The 19,546-nt window shown below is 38.1% G+C and overlaps 1 protein-coding gene across 2 annotated transcripts in view; it reads left to right on the plus strand.

Annotated features, from left to right (window-relative positions):
* REEP3 (receptor accessory protein 3) overlaps window positions 1–19,546 on the plus strand; it is a 104,382-nt gene that overhangs the window by 48,665 nt on the left and 36,171 nt on the right. Inside the window, exon 2 of one of the 2 annotated variants that reach the window (XM_055425642.2) lies at window positions 4,389–4,461. The exons of the other annotated variant lie outside the window; for it this stretch is intronic. Within the exon in view, the coding sequence (XP_055281617.1) occupies window positions 4,389–4,461 (73 nt within the window). The remainder of the gene's footprint in view (window positions 1–4,388; window positions 4,462–19,546) is intronic. 2 annotated transcript variants of the gene reach the window in all.

Consider the following 19,546-nt stretch of genomic DNA (forward strand, 5'->3'; position numbering starts at 1 on the left):
CTATGAGATGATAAACATCTGTTGTTTTAACCATCCAGTCTGTGGTATTTTGCTATGGCAGCCCTGGCAAATGTAATACATGATGTATTTGAGCAAACTTCATAAACAAAATCAAAAGATAACAACCTAGAAAGATATTGGCTAACATACAAAACACACAAAGACGAGCCTCGAATCACCCTCACTCCAGTAACAATGAGCACACTTAACACTTGGATCTTGAATACCAGACAGTCTGAAATACCACTGTCCCATAAAGGAAACCAAGGCTCCATGGAGAAGTGGCTGATTCTGGGAATGCAACAGGAATTACTACATGGTATGAGCCAGGCCTGTTTTATAGTGCCAGAAAGTAATTAGTAATTGCTTTTAAAAAAAAAAGTCCCTCCCAATTATAGAGGTATATCAAAGGGACACAGGAACTAACTGAAAGGTCTCCCAGCGTTCAAAGCTTTTGAGTAACAAATAGATTAAAACCTAAAAAGTGTAAAATAAACATACAAGTACATATTGATGTACATAAATTATTGAATAAATGGCTGGGGAATAATAGACAAATCTCCCATGCAGAAGAATTCCAAATAATTTATATAGCTACTCCACCCTCAGGGAGGTAGAGGTCAACTCCTCACTCAAGCATGGCCTGTGCTTAGTGACCCCTTCCCAAGACTACAGCATGGAAAGGTGGGGCGGGGAGTAACCTTACAATGGCAAATCCAACAGACACTACTTCAGCCTGGTGTTCAGGGTTGACAAAACAGTGATAAGTCATGCTAATAATATGTGCCCTTGATATAATATGATGTGATAGAACTGTGCTTCTGTGATTTTCCTCACCAAAACCCATACCGTATCTAATCATGAGAAAAAAAATCAGACAAATGCCTGTAGATTAGTTTCCTACAGTGTTCGGTTCAGTCGCTCAGTCATGTCGGACCCTTTGCGATCCCATGGACTGCAGCCAGGCCTCCCTGTCCATCACCAACTCCCAGAGTTTACTCAAACTCATGTCCATTGAGTCGGTGATGCCATCCAACCATCTCATCCTGTGTCATCCCCTTCTCCTCCTGCCCTCAATCTTTCCCAGCATCAGGGTCTTTTCAAAAGAGTCAGCTCTTCCATCAGGTAGCCAAAGGATTGACATTTCAGCTTCAACATTAGTCCTTCCAATGAATATTCAGGACTAATTTCCTTTAGGATGGACTGGTTGGATCTCCCTGCAGTCCAAGGGACTCTCAAGAGTCTTCAACATGACAGTTCAAAAGCATCAATTCTTGGAGCTCAGCTTTCTTTATAGTCCAACTCTCACATTCATACATGACTACTGGAAAAACTATAGCTTTGACTACTTTGTTGGCAAAGTAATGTCTCTGCTTTTTAATATGCTATCTAGGTTGGTCATAACTTTCCTTCCAAGAAGTAAGCATCTTTTTAATTTCATGGCTGCAATCACCATCTGCAGTGGTTTGGAGCCCAAAAAAAAGATAAAGTCTGCTACTGTTTCCACTGCTTCCCTGTCTGTTTCCCATGAAGTGATGGGTCCAGATGCTATGATCTTAGTTTTCTGAATGTTGAGCCTTAAGCCAACTTTTTCACTCTCCTCTTTCACTTTCATCAAGAGGCTCTTTAGTTCTTCTTCACTTTCTGCCATAAGGCTGGCATCATCTGCATATCTGAGGTTATTGATATTTCTCCTGGCAATCTTAATTCCAGTTTGTGCTTCATCTAGCCCAGTGTTTCTCATGATGTACTCTGCATATAAGTTAAATAAGCAGGGTGACAGTATCAGCCTTAATGTACTCCTTTTCCTATTTGGATCCAGTCTGTTGTTCTGTGTCCAGTTCTAACTGTTGCTTCCTGACCTGCATACAGATTTCTCAAGAGGCAGGTGAAGTGGTCTGGTATTCCTACAGTGTAGTTGATCTATATTCCTCAAAACTATCCAGATCATTTCCCAAAGAGTCTGAGAAATTGTTACAGCCAAGAGTCCTAAGGAGGGAATACAGCTAACTATAAATATGCTATCTTTAATGGGATCCTGGGACAGAAAAAGGATGCTAGGTAAAATCTGTAAGAAATCTGAATAAAGTATGGACTTTGTGAAAGTCACTCAGTCGTGTCCAACTCTTTGCAACACAATGGACTGTAGCCCATGGACAGGCTCCTCTGTCCATGAAATTCTCCAAGCAAGAGTACTAAAGTGGGTTGCCATGCCCTTCTCCAGGAGATCTTCCCAACCCAGGGATCAAACCCAGGTCTCCCACATTGCAGGCAGATTCTTTACCATCTGAGCCACAAGGGAAGCCTGGACTTTAGTTAATAATATAGTTTAAATGATTTATTATTTATTATTTATGATTAATTATGACAAATATACCATACTCTGATACAAGGTAGTATTAATAGGACTCAGTGTGGGCTATTGGGAACTGTCTATACTATCTTCTCAACTTTTCTGCAAAAATAAAACTATTCTAAAGCTCTTTTTAAAAATAATCCAAAAAGGAAAGTATACAACAGAATAATATCATACACTTCATGTTTCAGAAAACCAGTGAACACTTGAAAAAAAACTCGTACTTTAACTATTAAAACATATGAGATGATTATGTATCTCTTATTTAGCTGGCAAACTTTTTAAAAAATCATGATACACATGATTGGCAATGTATAGGAATGTAAAGTAGAACTCCTTCTCTGCAGGGCATATTTGGTAATAGGCAAAAATGTCTATACTCTTTGAAGCAGCAATATCACAACCAAGAAGTGAATATCAGTGTGCACAGAAATTTTTTTCGTATTATGTGCAATAGTGCGAAGACATCTGGTACAAACCTCTCAAGCTAATATGGGAAGCACTTCCTCTAAGTTTCCACACCCCACCTGGGAACTTCTTGGAAAAAAATGTTTTAATGACTGGTCAACCTATACCTGTGATCCAAGGATAAGAAAAATGGCCTAAAAATATTAGCTCTTTATTGACATAGGATAGGAAAGTGGACTGAAGTTCCCTTATGTCCAAGACTTTCTCCTATAATCAACATCCTGGGACTGATCAAACTAAGACCCCTCCTTCCCCAAAGGGACAATCCCTGCTGGGACCAATCTGCCCTTGTTATCAGGGCCAATTTGAGCACTATCTGGTCTAAATTTTGTCTATGAAACTATGACCACAGAAAAATTCTATTTTTGACAGTGTGGTCACAATGTTCTTTAGATGCCAGAGAAAGTTTGAAGAAAATTCCTGTTTAGAATTCTTGCCCTGAGGAAATAACTCCTCCTGTGCCTTAAGAAAGGCTTCCCAGATGGCACTAGTGGTAATGAACTTACCTGCCAGTGCAGGAGACATAGAAGACACTGGTTCAATCCCTAGGTTGTTTTCTAATACAGCTAACATATTATGGACTACCTGTGTGTTACAGTGGAGGAGGGCTGGCAACCCACTCCAGTAGTCTTGCCTGGAGAATCCCTGTGGACAGAGGAGCCTGGCAGGCTACGTTCTATGGGGTTGCAAAGAGTCAGATATGACTGAGTGGCTAAGTACAGCACAATAGCAGAAATCTGGAAATTAACCAAAAGCCTATAAAAACGGGACTGTTTTCAACGTGGAATGTAGTGAAAATATCAATACAGTAACTAATATTTGAAGAGAAAAATTCCATGATATATTATGTGAAAATGCCAATGTGTACTGTGTCATGTCATTTCTGTGTCTCTGTATATATAAACACACACACATATTCCTTGGATCTGGAATTTGGTGAAATAATTTAATGCTATCTGTTAGAACTAAATCCTGTTAGTAATTGTCATTTTATAAGTGCTTTGAGTTATTTTAATATATATTATAATAAATATATCAAGTATTGTTTCACAGCACTGTCATAATTAGAAATCAGAGTGAAGGACCACTTTTTCCATTATCACAAATTGTGTGTGTGTATGCAAACATTATGTCTGTTTTAGGTTTGCATCCCATGGATAAAAAATGGGATTTGCATACGGTAAAGTGTTGCCTGTGATAATTTCTGACTCATAGGCTGAGGACAATTTTTATTTTACTTTCAGCAATTTTGTACATTTTCCAAAATGTTCAGGGATCCACAGAATATTTTTTGTGGAATAAAAGATTTTAAATGGCCATTTTTAAAATAAATCTTTTGTTCCTATAAACCTGTGTAAAATATTGAAACTATCCTTTTGTTTTCAAAAAATATTGTTTTACTTTGCTTTTCTGAGTGGATTTAGTTTATACACCAAGTTTTTGTATACATTTACACCGTCATGTGTTTTCCATGTACTATCTACTTTTCTATTAGGTGAAATTTTCATGAGCTATTAAAACCATTGTTATGTTTGACTCATCCTCTTGCACTTTTTGCTTTTAGGTTGGTGTTTGGAATGCTTTATCCTGCATATTATTCATACAAAGCTGTCAAAACGAAAAATGTGAAGGAATATGTAAGTATAGTTTTGTGAGGGATCAATTCTAGTTGAATGTTTCCACTGTATACAATACTAGAAAAACATTATTTTAGAATGTTTTGGGTTAAAAATGTTATATAAATGTAATGAAGTTCATCTTTTTTTAAAACTAATTTTGAATATAATTACAAAGTGGAGTTTCAAAAATAGTTTGCTGACAGTTGGCATTTAAACAAGTATGATTCCCAAATGAGTCACTGGATCTCTATTCAACCTCCAGTAAAATAAGAAGTTGGGAAATTGTCTGTTTTTTAGTCTTATAAATGTATAGGTTTACCTGGAATATCTCTATGGTCCCCAAATCTTTTTCTTCCTTCATAGGCGTTTTGTCATCTTCTAATTGAGTAAATATATAGATACCTTATATATATTATATATTTAATATATAGATACCTTCGGAGAAGGCAATGGCAAGCCACTCCAGTACTCTTGCCTAGAAAATCCCATGGATGGAGGAGCCTGGTAGGCTGCAGTCCGTGGGGTCGCTAAGGGTCGGACACGACTGAGCGACTTCACTTTCACTTTTCACTTTCCACTTTCACACATTGGAGAAGGAAATGGCAACCCACTCCAGTGTTCTTGCCTGGAGAATCCCAGGGACGGGGAACCCTGGTGGGCTTCTGTCTATGGGGTCACACAGAGTCGGACACGACTGAAGTGACGCAGCAGCAGCAGCATAGATACCTTACGGCTACTGACCATTACAGTCTTTTTTTCTTCTTGAATCATAGTATGTTGTAATGATTTCCTCTTCAGTCATCAGTCTTTCTTTTCTCTTTCACTTTCCTCTTCCCCATCTCTTAGCTGTTGTTTTTTATTTTTGCTTTCACTAATTTTTAAATGTTTATTATAATAAATTCTTCAAATATTGTTTTTAGATACAAGCACTTTTCTTCAGTTAACAGTGCTTCTCAAGCTACTTGTGATACAGGACCACTTTGGGTTTTTGTTTTTTTTTTAATAATTTCCATTATGTCATAGACCAATACTTTTTAAAATAAATTTTAAAAGTAATCACTAGAAAAATGAAGTCAAACTCCAAAAGCATTCAAAATACTACCCAAACTTTTATTATTAGACGTAGTAGATCTGAAATGATTGTCAATTTTATATTTAAAGCAAAACAGTAACACTCCACAACCTTGCACTAGTCCACAGACAACACTTTGCCTTATGGTGTCATATTTTAATTGGAATTCTGTTTTGAAAGATAAAAATAAGACTTGCTCTTCATTTCTAAAGACCACAAAAATATAAGCTGGGAGTATACAACTTGCTACTAATTAATTGTACTGGCCAATACGATCCTCATTTGAAAAGTTTATGATAGTATGATAGTATGATTTTTTTTCCTGAATCTACTTAATTGTATATTTGAAGTTCAGGGTGATATGTTCCTCAACTCTGGGCCCATCTTACCTGTGAAGTATTATAAACCTAGGATAGACAATAACTGGTTATCTGAGTGTCTCTGTGTACATATCTGTGAAGTATGCTCACTCCCTTCCCAAATGTACAACGTTTTTGTTGGAAAAGAATTACAAATTGAAAATGAAGTTCTAATGAGGATCTGGTCAGCGGGCACACAAATGCCATCCCCTAATTAAAAGGTAAGAATATAGCAAAAGGAAATATAAAAGTATGTGTGTGTTAGTCGCTCAGTTGTGTCCAACTCTTTGTGACCCCACAGACTGTAGCCCACCAGGCTCCTCTGTCCCTGGAATTCTCCAGGCAAGAATACTGGAGTGAGTTTGCCACTTCCTTCTCCAGGGGACGTTCCCAACCCAGAGATTGAACCCAGGTCTCCTGCTTTGCAGGTGGATTCTTTACCATCTGAGCTACTAGGGAAACCCATAAAAGTATAATAAATTACAATGAAAAGAGGCCCTTCATGTGTAAATTAGTGATAGAAGGGCAGAAAAAACAGTACTATTCAGGGATTGACCTAAGAACCATTATGACAGTATTATTACATTTCTTACTATGCATCAATTTAATTTTGTTAATGTTTTTAAGGACTTAAAAACATAGATTTGTGTTTTATTCCCTTAATACGACACTCAAAATTTTACTACTGCATTATTCTATGAATTTGGTGTAAGTAAGCATCCTCAAATTTTAGTTCTGCTCCATAAGTTAAAGTAATTCAACCTATGGAAGAGAATCCATTAACATTCTTATTCAAACTGTTGGAAAAACTTTAAGACTTGACATGTGCTTATATATTTATATATGCACACATACCTACTACATGCACGCATATTTGGATGTATACTTCACATATTGCCTTGCACATCTTTTTAGAGATTAACTCATAAAACAAAGAAAGAATTATCTGTACATAATTTTGCTACAGTATTATGACTCTGGAACAAGTTTCTTTAACCATCCCTTTGGGAATATCAGAATCATGAGTGATTGAAAGGAAACCGGGGAAGCAAAAAGGCAGGTGTCTGGAGTTGTTTTGATAATTACATGGTAATCAAATCTGCTTCACAAATTAAGCAAGAGCTAGAGTGAAACGGAAAAACAGTCAGACACTGAAACGAGAAAGGCAGGAACCTGCTCTTGACACAGAAGTATGATACTACTCTTAAGACCTCCTGGGGACCAAACTGTCTGCCATCAAGTCTGCTGAAGAGACTAAGCAGAGATATCATACCAGAAAAATAACATCTTAATGTTTATGTAATTTCTACCAGTTTCAAAATACTTTTGTGTATTATTATTTCCAATTGCTACTATAACAGTTGCCACACGTTTACTGGCTTAAACCAAGGCAAATGTATTCTCTTCCAGTCAGAAGTCAGAAATCTGAAATGGATCCACAGGCCTCATTCATTTGGGAAACTCTAGGGGAAAATCAGTTTCCTTACCTTTGCTAGCTTCTAAAGGCAGCCCACACTCCTTGGTTTACGGCTGTATTCCTCCAGCTTCAAAGCCAGAAACATTGGACTGAGACCTCCTCAAGGTGCTATCTCTCTAGTTCTCCTGAGATAAAAGAAGGTTCCGAAGTCTTTTTCCCCTAATAAAGACTCTCGTGACTACATTGGACTCACCTGAGTAATCCAGGCTCCTCGCTCCATCTGAGGGTCAGCTGATTAGCCACCTGAATTCCATGTGCAGCCTGATTTCTCCTCTAACACGCAACCTGACATATTCACAAATTCCAGGGGTTAAGACAGGGCCATCTTTGAAGGAGGGAGACGTTATTCTTCTGCCTGATACAATATCTCAGTGGCCCTCACTCCAGTTCCATAAAGTAGTAAGGAATATTGGATTACAGGCTCAGTGAAGTGAATTAACTTGCCCAGGGTCACATGAATCATTAAGGCAAGAAAGGTATCAGATTAGAAAATAAATGAGGATTTTTCTCGCTTGAAAAGCAAAAAAAGTTCACCACCAACCAGCGAATATAACTGTGATTAATTCCAAGGTGGATCTTCTGAGACCCCAATTATATGGATGTTTTCCAAGAAGAGCAGTGAAACAGCTTAACCAGTACGAGGGCAGGACCCATAAGCATCTAAACCAACTGTAAAATGGTTAAAGATAAAATGAGAAGTTTTTGAAAGTTCTGTATGGTCTTGGCAGTTCTTTACATATTTCCAGCCTAAATTTACTTGTGACAAAAATTTTGAGTATCATTTTCTTAGTGACCCTCACCTAAACATAAGTCATCCTATTTTACCCCTGATTTATAGCAATTTTATCAAAACTCTGTTCTCACAAAGTTTTCTTGTAATCCCATCCAAATTTGTTTTCTATCTGGTAGTTTCTTAATAAAAGTAACTTTCTTAAAATTTCCCTGTTATATTCTTAATAGCCTTTTATACTATCTGTATGGTATTTTTTGTATGTATTTGTGTTTGTTTTCCCCACCAGGTAAGCTCCAAAGAGAGTGTTGTTGTTTTGTTCATTGCTATATTACTATACCTAGAACAGTACATGTTACACAGCAGATACTCAGTATTTTTTTAATGAGTAAAGAAGGAAGAAGTGTTGACTTCTAAGTATATAACAAATATTAAATAGTATTTACAAGAACATGTCTCTTTCTTCAGTGGGTGGGTCTAGTTTCTCAGCTTTGATTCTGCTGGTTAAGGAGTACATAAACCAGTCTGACTTATCCCTAAGTCCAGTTATTCTGTGATGTTTGGTTAATACCTAAGTTCTACTGATATCTACTTTAAAATTATTCTCAGAAAGCAAACATTTTTGCTTAATTTACTTCTTCCCACCCTAACTGCTGCCATTGCCTTTAAGCCTACAAATATTGTAGATTGCACCTGATAAAACAGATGCTGTATTCAAATCAAAACAAATGGAAAGTGCTGTGTATTTTGGCAACCTTCCTTTCTTCCTTTGCCTATTTTTAAAACGGAGCTTTCCTAGGATATAATTTCCTGTATAGTGTGGCAGCTATGGCCTACTTAAAGTCTTTCAGTCTTGCAGTAATTGAAATGTAAACTTACTGAAGAATTAGTATGATTTTGCAATTTTTTTCAAGCCTAGACTGTCTCACGACTTGAAAATAGAGTGTTTACTTCCAAGTTGTGTATAATTGCTGTAGCTTTTCTAGGAAACCAGTGTTCTTATTCCAAGAATGTTGGGGAAAGTGGCAATGAAAAGACTGGGTAACAGTACTTAGAAATCACAGACATTTGGTCCTGAGATTTGCTGTGAGCAAGAACAAAGAACTGGGAAAACTCTGGGAGATTACTTTCTGAAAGGCCCTCTAAAACCCTGTTGACTTAGTTTTTGAAAGTGACCTAATTTTTGACTGAATATTTGGGTGATATGAAGCTGAACAAATATGCCACATACTTGTCATTTGGTAAAATATTAAGTTGTCTAGTTCTGTCTGTTAGAAATTTCTCTACCAGTTATAAAGGGGGAAAACGTGGTAAAGAAACTTCATTGTCAAATGTGTTCCCCAGGCATCTTTTCATATTTTGGATTAAAAACACTCATTTGATTGAAGGGTTTTAATAATTTGAGAAGTATGAAAATTTAATGAATTGAAGGGATTTTTTAAAATTTTATCTATTTTTAATTGAAGGATAATTGCTTTAAAATATTGTGTTGGTTTCTGCAGTGCATCCAAAAGGGGGATTTTTGTTTTAATTTTTTGAAAATTAGTTTTTTCAGGCTGCATTCCTGTTTATTTTTTATTCTGATCTACTTTTAATTTACTTTTTGTTTTTATCAAAGCTTTACTTATTTATAGTTTTAAAATCAGTTGCCCAAGGCTTATTATGTAAAACAACAGTTCCCCACCTTCCTCATCTCTATTTCTAACTTTCGAGGAAACTACTTTCAATTCTTTTTTATCTGAATCCATTAGTATTTATTTATACATCTAAATACATGCTTGTTTTGCTGTTTCTTAATTTTTCAGATGTATCTCATCAGTTGACTTCCTTCTGTTAAAGATGATTTATTAGTTACCCAATGTCACTATATACTTGCATAATTTCCCTATAGCCTTCCAGTATCATTAGAATGTAATTTGAGTTGGATCACAATGGCAAGCCACTCCAGTACTCTTGCCTAGAAAATCTCATGGACAGGGGAGCCTGGTGGGCTGCAGTCCATGGGGTCGCTACTAGTCGGACACAACTGAGCGACTTCACTTTCACTTTTCACTTTCACACATTGGAGAAGGAAATGGCAACCCACTCCAGTGTTCCTGCCTGGAGAATCCCAGGGACGGGGGAGCCTGGTTGGCTGCCGTCTATGGGGTCGCACAGAGTCGGACACGACTGAAGTGACTTAGCAGCAGTAGCAGCAGCAGTATTCAGTATTTACATTCAGTTCAGTTTAGTCGCTCAGTCGTGTCCGACTCTCCGTGACCCCATGAATCACAGCACGCCAGGCCTCCCTGTCCATCACCAACTCCCGGAGTTCACTCAAACTCATGTCCACAGAGTCGGTGATGCCATCCATCCATCTCATTCTCTGTCGTCCCCTTCTCCTCCCGCCCCCAACCTTTCCCATTATTGAGGCTAAATTAGAAAAAAGCAATAGAGCCTAAAGAACTAGGCTGCTTGGCTTATCATCTTGGCCCTGTGCCTTACTAGCTGTATCTTTGAACGGGTTATTTTTTTTGCCTCACTTTCCTGGTCTGGAAAAAAAGTACAGTAGTGGTGCTTGCCTCCTCAGGTGGCTGTGAGGATTATATGAGTTAATACAACAAAGCATTTAAATCAGTACCTATTATATAAGGTTTTTCACCTTGGAAACACCATTTGCATCTGATGTCTACAGTATCCTGCCATGACCATTCTTTTTCTTCACAGTAATTTGTTATTCGTTATCTTCTTTTTCTGTTTTGTTTTGTTCGCTTATTTGTCATTCTCTGTTCTCTTTGCTTATTTAGACCCAAACTCTGTGACAGATGTGTGAATTTCCTCTCAGTGCATTCTCATCCATTAGATATTCCAGACTGACTTAGATACTCAGATTTCTTAATCTCCTGTTTTCCTCTTTCTTCTTTTACTTTCTCATTTTGAGGCATGCCTTTCTTCCCGAGAAGGCTTTTTGAGAGGTAGGATTTATTTATTTATTTATTTTTTGAGATGAAAGTAGGCTGAAAGTATTTTCCTTCAGAATTTTGTCTTTTAACTTCTTGTGTTGCTCTGCAGACATCTGGCACATTTGGCATTTGGCATCTTACCTGCTTGTGGGAATTTTCTGTGTCCCTATAGTTTAAAAATTTCAAGCTGACGTGCCTTGGTGTAAGCCAGTTACAATCAGTTTTGCTAAACCTTCAGTTATCCCTTTTAATCCAAGAATGCTTTGTCCTTCAGCTCTGAGAAATTTGTTTAAAATTATTTAAGGATTTTCTCCATTTTCACTAATTGTTTTATCTGGGGTTCCTTTTATTCAGTTAGAAGGCTACTTGGACAGATTCTCTAATTTTCTGATCTTTTTTCTTCTCTTTCTCAGCTCTTTTTTTTTTTTTGCTGTATTTTATGACAGAGTTCCTCAATTTTATCTTCTCTTCTGTGTTTAATTTCCAAGGGCTTCTTTTATTCTCTGAATGTCCCTTTTTCATAGCTTCCTAATTCTACTTTGTTTAAAATAACTTCCCTTTTGCCTGAGGATATGAATGATAGCTCTTTAGACATGTTCTTTCTACATTTCGGTCGCTGTTTTTCATGTATGATTTTTCTCAAAAGTTAGGTGATCCTCAGTTCTCTGCTTATGTTTGAATATTATAATGAAAAGCTGATTCAAAGTCCTGAACCTATGAAGAGGCTTGCTGACGGTGATCTTCACTACAAGGTGATTTAACTAGGCATTTTATTTGTTCCTAGGACTACCATAAGGAAGTGCCACAAACTGAGTGTCTTAAAACAATAGAATTTTATTGCCTCGCTCTTCTGGGGCTGAGATGTGGGCAGGGCCACTTTCCCTCTGAAACCTGTTGAAGAGAATCCTTTCTTGCCTGTTTCTGGCTTCCAGTGGTTGGCAGGAAGCAGTCCTTAGTGACTCTTACCTTTCAGGGGCAGCACTTCAGTCTCTGCCTCTGTTATCCCGTGATGTTCTCCCTCATGTGTCTTTGTCTCTGAGTCTCTTTATTTTCTCCTTTTAAAGACACCAGTCACATTGGATTAAGGGCTCACCATACCCCAAGATGACCTCATCCTAACTAATTATATCTTCAGTGACCCTGTTTCCAAGAGGGGTCACATTCTGAGGGTTAGAGCTTTGTAACAGTCTTGCCAGACTACTGTCACGAAATGCCACACATTGAATAGCTTGGGCCACGGAAAGTTTTTCCTCACAGTCCTGCAGGCTGCAAGTTCAAGATGAAGGTGCCATCAGGGTTGGTGTTGGGGGAGGCCTCTTTGTAGCTTACAGACATTCTGTGTCCTCATATGACCTTTTCTCTCTGCATGCAGGGAAAGAGATTTCTCTAGGGTCTCTTACTCTTCTTATGAAGTGGGGACCCATCTATTGAAGTGGAGCCCCATCCTTTGAAGTGGGGCCTCATCCTTATGAGCTTTTTAATCTTCATCACCTCCTTAAAGTTTCTGTCTCCAAATACCATTACTCTGGAGTTTAGTTAGCGCTTCAGCATGCAAATTTTAGGGGAACACGGTCTATAACAGACTTCAGCGTATCTTTCTGGGGGACACATGTCAACCCATCAGTGAAGTCCTTTCCTCTGAAAATTATCAGTGTCTGTATCTTCAGGTGTTTTCTTTTGTGCCAGGCAGATTGTTCACAGAGAAGACTCTTCCATTCTGAAAGGCATTTGGTTGCTGGCATTCTGGTGGGAAAACAACGATTGGGGCCCTCAAATACTCAATTTATTATCTTAATCCCTGTTGGCCCTACTCAACTGCGCCAGAGATTTACAAATCCAGCAATCGCTCTTTCCAGAGAATAAGCCTCAGGGGGAGGGAGGGGTGTCACCAGACCGCTAGAGTGGAAGGTCATCCAAGGATCTACCTGCTTCTCACAGTATCCCTATAGCCATCATCCATTTGTCCTTTTTTGGCCAAGAATTGTGTTATCAATTTCTGAACCTTTTGGAAGCTCTTCAGTGTAAACTTGGGTTGCTTCTCAACTTTTCCCACCGTCCACTTCAGTTCAGTTCAGTTCAGTTCAGTCGCTCAGTCGTGTCCGACTCTCCGCGACCCCATGAATCACAGCACGCCAGGCCTCCCTGTCCATCACCAACTTCCGGAGTACACTCAAACTCATGTCCACAGAGTCGGTGATGCCATCCAGCCATCTCATTCTCTGTCGTCCCCTTCTCCTCCCGCCCCCAACCTTTCCCAGCATCAGAGTCTTTTCCAGTGAGTCAACTCGTCTCATGAGGTGGCCAAAGTATTGGAGTTTCAGCTTTAGCATCAGTCCCTCCAATGAACATCCAGGATTGATCTCATTTAGAATGGACTGGTTGGATCTCCTTGCAGTATAAGGGACTCTCAAGAGTCTTCTCCAACACCACAGTTCAAAAGCATCGATTCTTCGGCGATCAGCTTTCTTCACAGTCCAACTCTCACATCCATACATGACCACGGGAAAAACCATTGCCTTGACTAGACGGACCTTGGTCGGCAAAGTAATGTCTCTGCTTTTTAATATACTATCAAGGTTGGTCATAACTTTCCTTCCAAGGAGCAAGCGTCTTTTAATTTCATGGCTGCAATCAGCATCTGCAGTGATTTTGGAGCCCAAAAAAACAAAGTCTGACACTGTTTCCATTGTTTTTCCATCTATTTCCCATGAAGTGATGGGACCAGATGCCATGATCTTTGTTTTCTGAATGTTGAGCTTCAAGCCAACCTTTTCACTCTCCTCTTTCACTTTCATCAAGAGGCTTTTGAGTTCCTCTTCACTTTCTGCCATAAGGGTAGTGTCATCTGCATATCTGAGGTTATTGATATTTCTCCCAGCAATCTTGATTCCAGCTTGTGCTTCTTCCAGCCCAGCGTTCCTCATGATGTACTCTGCATATAAGTTAAATAAGCAAGGTGACAATATACAACCTTGACGTACACCTTTTCCTATTTGGAACCAGTCTGTTGTTCCATGACCGGTTCTAACTGTTGCTTCCTGACCTGCATACAGGTTTCTCAAGAGGCAGGTCAGGTGGTCTGGGATTCCCATCTCTTTCAGAATGTTCCACAGTTTATTGTGATCCACGCAGTCAAAGGCTTTGGCATAGTCAATGAAGCAGAAATAGATGTTTTTCTGAAACTCTCTTGCTTTCTCCATGATCCAGCGGATGTTGGCAATTTGATCTCTGGTGCCTCTGCCTTTTCTAAAACCTGCTTGAACATCTGGGAGTTCACGGTTTACATATTGCTGAAGCCTGGCTTGGAGAATTTTGAGCATGACTTTACTAGCGTGTGAGATGAGTGCAATTGTGCGGTAGTTTGAGCATTCTTTGGCATTGCCTTTCTTTGGGATTGGAATGAAGACTGACCTCTTCCAGTCCTGTGGCCACTGCTGAGTTTTCCAAATCTGCTGGCATATTGAGTGCAGCACTTTCACAGCATCATCTTTCAAGACTTGAAATAGCTCAACTGGAATTCCATCACCTCCACTAGCTTTGTTCATAGTGATGCTTTCTAAGGCCCACTTGACTTCACATTCCAAGATGTCTGGCTCTAGGTCAGTGATCACATTATCGTGACTATCTTGGTCGTGAAGATCTTTTTTGTACAGTTCTTCTGTGTATTCCTGCCACCTCTTCTTAATATCTTCTGCTTCTGTTAGGTCCATACCATTTCTGTCCTTTATCGAGCCCATCTTTGCATGAAAAGTTCCCTTGGAATCTCTAATTTTCTTGAAGAGCTCTCTTGTTTTTCCTATTCTGTTGTTTTCCTCTATTTCTTTGCATTGATCACTGAGGAAGTCTTTCTTATCTCTCCTTGCTATTCTTTGGAACTCTGCATTCAGATGCTTATATCATGAATACACATCCGTCCACTTACTCTTCAGTTTTCTCAGCTATTCTGGGTCAGTTACTACTCATCCATTTCTTTCCTAGATCCAAAAATGTTGATGCTCTCTTCTATATTCTTCCTGACTTAACTTTCTGAAAAATCACTTTACTGTTATTTTAATGAGATTTGTAGTGGGGATACAATTAAATGTGTGTATTCTAAGCACACACACACACACACAGTCATTCTACTATATTTACCCATATTTCCAAATTGACTTTATGAGTGGGATGCTTGTGGTTGATTTATACTGTCATATCAGATAATACTTGTTTTACCATTAACATTGGTTTTTAAAATGTGTTCACATTGGAGATAGGTTTGAAGTAGTAATACATATTATTTTTTTCAATCCTTAACAATTTTAAAATTTAATTTTAGCTGACATGCAGTGAATACACATGTACCTTGTCTTGAGTTATAGTCGTTCATAAACTAAGTTGTGATAAAATCAGTTTCTATTTGAGACAGTTAAGAAGAATCACTTGGGATAGTTCATTATTTTTTTAATATTTATTTATATTTTTTATTTCAGCTCTTTTTTAATATTCTACCATTTACCTTTTTTTAATGTAAATTAATTTTTTAAATTGGAGAATAATTGCTTTACAATATTGTGTTGGTCATTATTCTTTAACGAAGTAAATCCACTTACATTTACTTAAAGTAGGTGATGAGTATGCTTTGTAAACTTAATTTTTTGTGTTGGGATTACTTATTTTATATATAATGCATGTTAGAATGTAATTTCACTGCCTGAATTAATTGATCCTGTTGTAATCATCAAGTGACATACTCTTCCTATGTCTTCTGAAAATAATTTCTTCAGGATCATTACAGTGTATTCTCTTTAGGAAACAAATGTTAAATTTAAATTAATATTTATATTATTATATTAAATAAAAGCCTAACACAATTCCTTCTAAACTTTAAAAATGTAGATAATTCCCTGGAGGTCCAGTGGTTGGGACTCTGGGCTTCCATTGCAGGGGTCCTGGGCATGATCCTTGATAGGCCAATAAAAAGGCAACTAAAATTTAATAATGTGAATTAGAGTACTCCTTGACCCTTACAAAGTAAAATGAAAGCATTCCCACAATTTTCGCGCTAAGATGGAGTTAGCAACCACAGCTATCCAATGCAAATGCTTCATATAATATACACAAAGAAAAAAATTTTTCCCAGTAACATTTAAACCTAAGAGGCTAAGTCAGGCTTTTGCTAATATCTAGGAAGAATTTTACCAACTGTAGTGCCAATGGAAATAGATTTTTAAAATCAGGGACAGAAACTGTTGTTTCCATTAAAGGAAATGTTGTTAAATAGTAAATTGGAGGGAGGCCTAGCCACCTCCACCCTAATCCCTAGTGATGGAACAGCTTAAAATCATAAAAGCTACAGCAACCAAAAACACCAAAAAAACTCAACTGCCACCAGCCTCCCTGCTGCAGGAAAACCATGTTCAGAAGCAGCCAATTCTGCCTCCCCCATATCTGTTCACAAACCATAGCGTCACTACTTTGAAGAAAACCCCCCAATAAGTTCCGAAAGGGAGAAATAATAATTGAGTACATGAGAAAATCAAAAGTGCAGTCCTAGGCAAATTCAAAAATAAAAATGACAGTAATATATTTATTACAATTTATATTCTTGAATATTAAGAGTTTCGAATGCAATAGTGTAAACACCTTTATTTTGAACAAGCAGGAGAAGGCAATGGCACCCCACTCCAGTACTCTTGCCTGGGAAATCCCATGGATGGAGGAGCCTGGTGGGCTGCAGTCCATGGGGTCGCTAAGAGTCGGACACGACTGAGCGACTTCCTTTCACTTTTCACTTTCACACATTGGAGAAGGCAATGGCAACCCACTCCAGTGTTCTTGCCTGGAGAATCCCAGGGATGGGGGAGCCTGGTGGGCTGCCATCTATGGGGTCGCACAGAGTCGGACACGACTGACGCGACTTAGCAGCAGCAGCAGGAAGGAAAATGAATCATTAGATTCACAAAGTAACAAAAATATCAGAATTAAAGGAATCTGTAAAGAAAGTAGGGTAAATCAATAAAAATGCAGAAGTAAAATAAAAACAAAATCAAGAGACTTACAATATTTCTAAGAGTTGTTTGCTTGAATAAATCTAACAAAAGGTAGAGAGGAGAGTAGAAAAAGAATTGATTAAATAGGACAGGATTTAAGTGACAGAAAATTAAATAATGGGGGGCTTTAAATGAATGCCTAACATAGTTCTTTGTAAAACTTTAGAGTAAATTTTTTTTTATTTAAAGATGGAATGTTTTCTAATAATGTAAGACATACCTGAAAAAGTGAAAAAAACGTGTTAATAGCTCAGTCGTGTCCGACTCTTTGCAACCCCATGGAGAGTAGCCTGCCTGCCAGGCTCCTCTGTCCATGGAATTCTCCAAGCAAGAATAGTGGAGTGGGTTGCCATTCCCGGCTCCAAGGGGATCTTCCCAACCCAGGGGTCGAACCCAGATCTCCTGCGTTACAAGGAGATGATTTACCATTGAGTCACCAGGGAAGCCCTAATCTTTCCTTTTCCTTTTTAGCTACAGTTTACATTATTTAAGCAGAGAAGTTTTCTCTTTTACACAATACCAGGATCTACCTTTGGAGTGTTCGCATATGTACATCATCTTTCCATTACGTAACTTTAGTAATATAGTGCTTCACCAACTACAGCTATAATCATCATATTGTCAGCCAGATTGCCATCACACTGTGAAAGGTCCTCCTAAGAATATAAAAGCTAGAGCTGTTCCTGAAGACTTTAGCTAAGTAAGAAAAATAAAATCTGTCAGAAAACCTCATGTAATTTTAAAAGCTCATGAGTGCTATGTTACTTCAGAAATATAATAGATTGTAAAAAGATTGAAGATATTTTGAATAACTATAAAAATTTTAAATATATAGAATTATATAGACTGATCACTTTTCTTAAACCACAGATTCAGAATCTGCAGGTAAAATTGAAAAATTCATATAAAGGTCTAGAAAAATCACAGAAATAGATGGAGTTAAGTAATTTTATTTGAAAATATATTAATTTTCAAAGGTTTCCAATAGCATCTTTTAAATAAAGGTTTAACACTTCAATGTTATTGTATTATATTCTTCTTTAAAAGATTGTCAGAATAAATTATTAGAGCCAACTGGAAACGTTTTTGCCAACGATATGATGTTTGAATATAATTTCAACCTGCCCATCAATGTTCTTACTTTCTCTGTAGGAATTAGATTTAGACGTACTCTTTGGGAGAAAACTCTAAGGGCACTTCCACCTTGGGCAGGGAGAGGGTCTCCATACAGTGGTCCGTATCCAGATAGCTCTGGACTCTAGGATGGGACATCCGGCATGGGACTTCTGGGCAGAAGAGCCTATAGGCTGCCCTACCCTGGGTACTTTACTCAAAGCTTTTGTCTTTTCAACTGATAGTCATAAACAATGCCGCTGAGAAGTGGGCTAAAGGCTCAGTTCCTTCTATTTTATGAGGTTCTTTTTTTAAAAAAATGATGATGTGCCTAAACAGTGTTATGAAAACAAGGGCTTAATTGTTTATAGCGAACAAATTATCAAACTGAGTTCATCTTGCTTCCAAACCCAAGGCTATTTTTACATTTTCTTCATGAATGATACCACCTCCTTTTAACAGGTATTTTCAGAAAAAACGCCAGGTACCTCCCACTGCAGTCCTTGTCACACTTTGAGGAACACTGGAATCTCCCTAGGATCTTGTTTAAAAATGCAGATTCTAATTAAGCAGTTCTGGCCTGGACTTGAGATTCTGCATTTCCAGAAGGTCCCCAGATGCTGACAGTGCTGCTGGTCTGCACACCACAGTTCAGGGAGCAAGAATTTTCTGCATGTTCTCAACTCTGCTTACACATTACAAATTCATAGAGCTTGCTTTCTAAACACCTTGCTGCCCTCTCTCTTCCCCGAGATGATGGAGCCTCCAATTCCCAAGTAATTCTTATCCACAGCCAAACTGAAAAGCATTGACTAAGAGAGGTATCTTACTATATTCTGAAAAGTGAATAATTACCACATTGTGCTTTTTTTTAGTATAAGTTTATGTAGGCAGATGGGCACAAAATAACAAATAGATTGTTTTAGAAACATCTTATGTAAATGGACTAACAACTTGGAATATATTGTTTAAAAAATTAAAACAAAATTTCTGTTCAAACCGTGTGGTATGTGGGATCTTAGTTCGACCAGGGAGCAAATCTGCACCCCCTGCAGTGGAAGCTCAGAGTCTTAAGCACTGGACCACTTAACCACTGGAAAGTCCCCAAAAGTAATGTTTTAATGAAGTTAAGCATATTATACTATTGGGGGGTAAGGGTATTGAGTTGGGTGTTCTCTTAGTTCCCATACACGACATTGCTACATCAATGAAGTTTCTCTTTGGAATCATCCACCTTTCTTCCTATACCTTTCCTCCCACCTTTTTTGTTCCCCTCACAGTGATCACACTGTCCTGCCCCCTGTACACATCCATCTGCTCCATACCCCAAGTATCCCGTGCCCTGTAACTTGCCTCTCTCTCTTCACTCAAATGTGAACCT

This window comes from Moschus berezovskii, chromosome 12 (genome assembly GCF_049115385.1).
Source record: "Moschus berezovskii isolate FMDL1 chromosome 12, NW_MosBer_1.0, whole genome shotgun sequence".
Classification (NCBI taxonomy): Eukaryota; Metazoa; Chordata; class Mammalia; order Artiodactyla; family Moschidae; genus Moschus; species Moschus berezovskii.